This window comes from Ursus americanus, chromosome 21 (assembly GCF_024610735.1).
Source record: "Ursus americanus isolate L20-20 chromosome 21, mUrsAme1.1.p, whole genome shotgun sequence".
In the NCBI taxonomy this organism is placed as follows: Eukaryota; Metazoa; Chordata; class Mammalia; order Carnivora; family Ursidae; genus Ursus; species Ursus americanus.
The window spans coordinates 54,983,040-54,987,416 of NC_142147.1; the positions used below are offsets into that span (position 1 = coordinate 54,983,040).

Here is a 4,377-nt window from a genome sequence, read left to right on the forward strand (position 1 = left end):
ATTTCTTACTGCACACTTTTCCATATTATTGCTTGAGGGCTGAGAAACATAGTGTAATTACACGCGTGTATCTAGATCACCCTGCATATACGTGCGTGTTCGTACACGCACTGCAATGTACCAGTGATGTGTGCCTCTGCCCCCCTCATAATGTGCCCCGTGCATAACTGTCCATCTATGGGGAATCCTATCAATCGATGGCCAACGAGGGATCCTATCAATCCCATCAACCTATGGGCAATGAGTGAGTTAACAACAGAATATTGTGGGAAATAAAAACACATTTCCAATAAGGTGAGGGAATTTTTTTTAAAAGATTTATGTCTTTGAAAGAGAGAGCACAAGCAGCAGGAGGACAGAGAGAGACGGAGAAGCAGGCTCCCCTCTGAGCACCGAGCCCGATGTGGGACTCGATCCCAGGACCCTGAGATCATGACTTGAGCTGAAGGCAGACGCTCCATCAACAGAGCCCCCAAGCGTCCCACGATGTCATTGCTTTGTCAATTTGTTACTCCTTCTGCAGGCAAACCTGGGTCTGGACACCGTGGAGACACCCGTGTTCAGGAGCACACAGGGGCTGAGAGCAGGAAAACACATAGTGAAGACCGCAGACAAGCTCCCCAGTAACCGACTGGCATTAATTAAAAAAGCCAGACAAAGTTGACAAATTAAGGAGAGGGTATAAAAAAATACGAAGGTGCTCACCAGGAGAAGGATGCTCTGGGTGGCTCTGGACTCCGCGGAGGATCTGGCGGAGACAGTGTTCGTGTGAATGTGCCGGACCCGCTGCTTGTGCCTGTACAGGATGACAACCAGGGAGCCGCTGGCCCCGAGCATGAACCCCAAAGAGAACACGTCAGTGAATGAGACCCATGCTATGAACAGTGAGGCTGTGGTCTTACGGTAAATTACTGCACAACAGTACCCTAAATCCATTTTCCTCGTGATGTTTGCATCGATCCCCTCGTCAGTCACAGAGAGGGGAAAAATGATATTCATCAGTACGGTCAGGATCCAGCACAGGGTGGTGGAGGGGACGGTGTACTTGGGAGCTTTCCCTTTCAGCACGGCCCACCTGGAGTTCTGGGGGCTGACCGTGATGACCTGGAAGACACTCAGGAGGCAGGTGCTCTCCATGGACACATTCCTGGCCACTCTCCGAACAAAGAAAAGAAGGCTGCATCTAAAGTCACTGGCGGAATGTCTCAACCCAAAAGCTGCCAACGTCTGGGGGACGCCGTTAGAGAGTAGGACCAAGACGTTGGCAACAGTCAGGTGCCTGAGGATGAGATCCGTGCACCTTGCCTTGCACCCAGCAACGTGGAGGAGGACATAACGGCACAGAAGAGAGAAGTTCCCCAGGATTCCCAGCACGGTCTGTGATAAGATGATCACGCCCACCGCCAGATCCCTCGTGGCCATCCTGTCGCTTCTCAGGGACTGATGTGCATCTTCACGGCCACTGGAGCCTGTGTGGAAAGCGGACCGGAGCTGCCTTCAGACTGTCACCTGAATCCCAGTATTCTCCACTGACTAGATTAGTTGAATCTTGGATGTCTCCACCTTAATGTCTTTTACTAAGACATTTTTCAAGACTTAAATATATACCCTTTAGAGAATACTTAGAACATACGGACCACCGCTATGAAGAGCGGTCACATGGTCACCTCTCATTCTGCACAAAGCCGTGAGGCTGGCTACTGTCACTTTAACTGCAGAGATGGGGCAATTACAGAGTTCAGGCAAAGAGCAGTGAAGTCATGCGTCTAAATCCCTATGCAGCTTAAGGGCAGATGGGGACTTGAAAATGCCAGGTGCTAGGAACAGAAGCACGCTTTGAACCACCGAGCAACACCAAAAATGTGGTCAGTGGTGCTTTTCAGATCACCCAGACATATCTTTCTATTGCTTTTCCATTTGGTGTCAGATTGGTGGTGACATCATCATTTTGATCTTACACGTTTCCATGTACATAGATTTATCCTACAGCCAATGCCAATTATGAATGAATATTCAGAAATCTTATGAAAAGCAGAGGTACGGATTGCAGGTTAATACCCCAGCAGCCTGCCCCAGGACGAGCACATTTAATGAACGGAAGAACGGCTTGCAATTAGGAGGGCAAAAAAAAAGAGAAAAAGGATCTGTTTGCTTTTATGCCAGGAACAAAACACAATGTCACCTACTGCAGGAAACTTGGAAAAAACTCATGCCGGACCCTAAATTATAGGACATGAAACAACACTATATGGTAAATAGCACAGACTAAAAAAACTACATCTTTAATTCTTTTCAGATCATACACTTATTAACTTATTCATACCAAGTTCATAAAATTACTAGCAATGATGCATGGTTTTTGAAAAATAAAAACATGTAAGGGACATAGATGCAAAATTCAATCTCTAGGGTATGAAACCATGTACATTTTATGAATTGCAGTAGTGAATATTTTGAATCAATATTAGAATATTTTTAAACCAAATAAAATATAAGATAATTTCAATCCTGACAGCTACTATCTGAAACTCATAAAGTTACCCTTTCCTTAACGATCTGTCCCTAACCTCAAGAAGGAAGTCCTACCACAACCAACAGACCACCGCTGCATTCAGCAGAAGCACAATTACTGTCTCCATTAATTGCATGAGACACCGGAGCTGAAGAAAACATTTCTATTCGAGCAACTGTAACTTGAACACACTGACTCTGCATGGGATTACGTGGTCCACACAGGAATTCATCCTGTGATTACAAGCCCGAATGTGTTACGAGCACAAGTCTGGGAATCCTGCAATTGAGGCTCTGAGTCCTGTAAGGTAGACAGAGGGCAGGTTGATCTCAGAACTATGATCCCTGAGCACTTTAAAAATCAGGTTTCATTAAATGACTGTCATGGTCAGTTACACGGACATTAACGCAGGGGCCACCATCACTGGGTGACGTGAAGGACTTCGTCTGCCTCATTAGCTTAGCTGACGCCCCAGGAATTATTCCTGCCTCTGTGTGGCTAGGACCGTAGACCGAGGTCAAACCCAGAAGCAGCCCCTTTTCTAATACAACCACTTACCCGGACTTCTGACAGCCAGGCTTTCATGGTAAACTCTGCCTGTCCGTGGGAGGCACGCTTCTCTCCGCGGTGAGGACGGTGGGCTGACGTGAAGTTCTCACCAGCCGGTGCAGGTGAGGGGAGGAGGCAGCCAGACCCTGTATATGGGTTCAGGATCCTGTGACCGCACCTGCCCCTCAGGACCGCACTTGTCCTCTCTCCCACAGCAGCAATCAGAGAGCGGGCTGGGAGGGAGAAAGTTTCCGGGAACCTTTTTCCAGTTGCTAATTAAAAAAAAAAAAAAAATGAACCAAACAAAACAATTACACGTTTCCTTTCAGTGGCTCCCAAGGGAGCTTTGGAGTGTTCGAGCAAGTCTCTTCCTCTGTCATCCCTCCAGGCTGACCCTGGCAAACGTTGGCGCATTTGAAGACCATCATCGCAACTCTGGACTGATGTGGGCAGGAAACTCTGGGGTCTGACAGGTCAGGAGGCACAGCCGTCTCCCTGCATTCGCAGAGAACTTCCCTAGGAAGTCATTCTGCCAAGAAAACATGTTCTTTCCTTCTCTTCACACTGTCGTGTGCACCAACACCTAAGCTATGAGCAGAGACAAAAATGAGACAGGCATCACCTGAGGATTTCCCGACACACGCAAGCAAACGCCATCCATGACACCGATGTTTCACGTTAGAAATCACTGGATTTCTCTGCACCGCTATGTTCCAATGTTGAGTCTCTGCATGATTCAATGTCAACTAATACAGGGTTTTGTAGGAAATCAACAGCAATACTGACTCTTGCTCGTGACAGGAAGTAGCAGCAGGACAGTGTCCGTGGAAGAAAGAGGGAAGGCTCACAAGAGCCCCTCATACACAGAAGCAGGAGGGTCAATCTTGTAAGAGGCAGACTGTACACTTTCAACCACCAGTTAACCCCCGCAACTTAAATCAAGAGCAGTGAAGGATTCCCATAGTTCTCACCACTTGATTTTCTTCCCAGAATTGTTACCAGTAAGCACTGGGTGAAATCCTACTGGGCAGGGTCCAGGCACTCCCACTGCTCCTGGGAGGAATCTTTGGCCACATCCCTGAATGTCAACCATCGCTGAAATAAATACTACATTTACCATGCGACCACTGGGCAGACTGTGTAATTTTACCTAAGAGACGATTCAGAGAACTGGTTCTGACTTAGGTGAGTGGTCGGAATTACACGCTAAGAGGACTGGACACAAAATCATTCCATGATGTTCTCCCTAATTCGGAGGAAAGAGGAGGGCGTAAGGTTCACCAAACCCCGAGAAAGACTACCCTTAGGGCATCCAC

At 47.5% G+C, this 4,377-nt stretch overlaps 1 protein-coding gene across 1 annotated transcript; it reads right to left on the reverse strand.

The window, feature by feature from the left end:
* Positions 1-489: 489 nt before the first annotated feature.
* On the reverse strand, positions 490-1,422 carry LOC123787027 (vomeronasal type-1 receptor 4-like). The gene has a single exon (XM_045789455.2). It carries the CDS (start codon positions 1,420-1,422, stop codon positions 490-492), a length of 933 nt encoding a protein of 310 aa, XP_045645411.1.
* Positions 1,423-4,377: the final 2,955 nt, after the last annotated feature.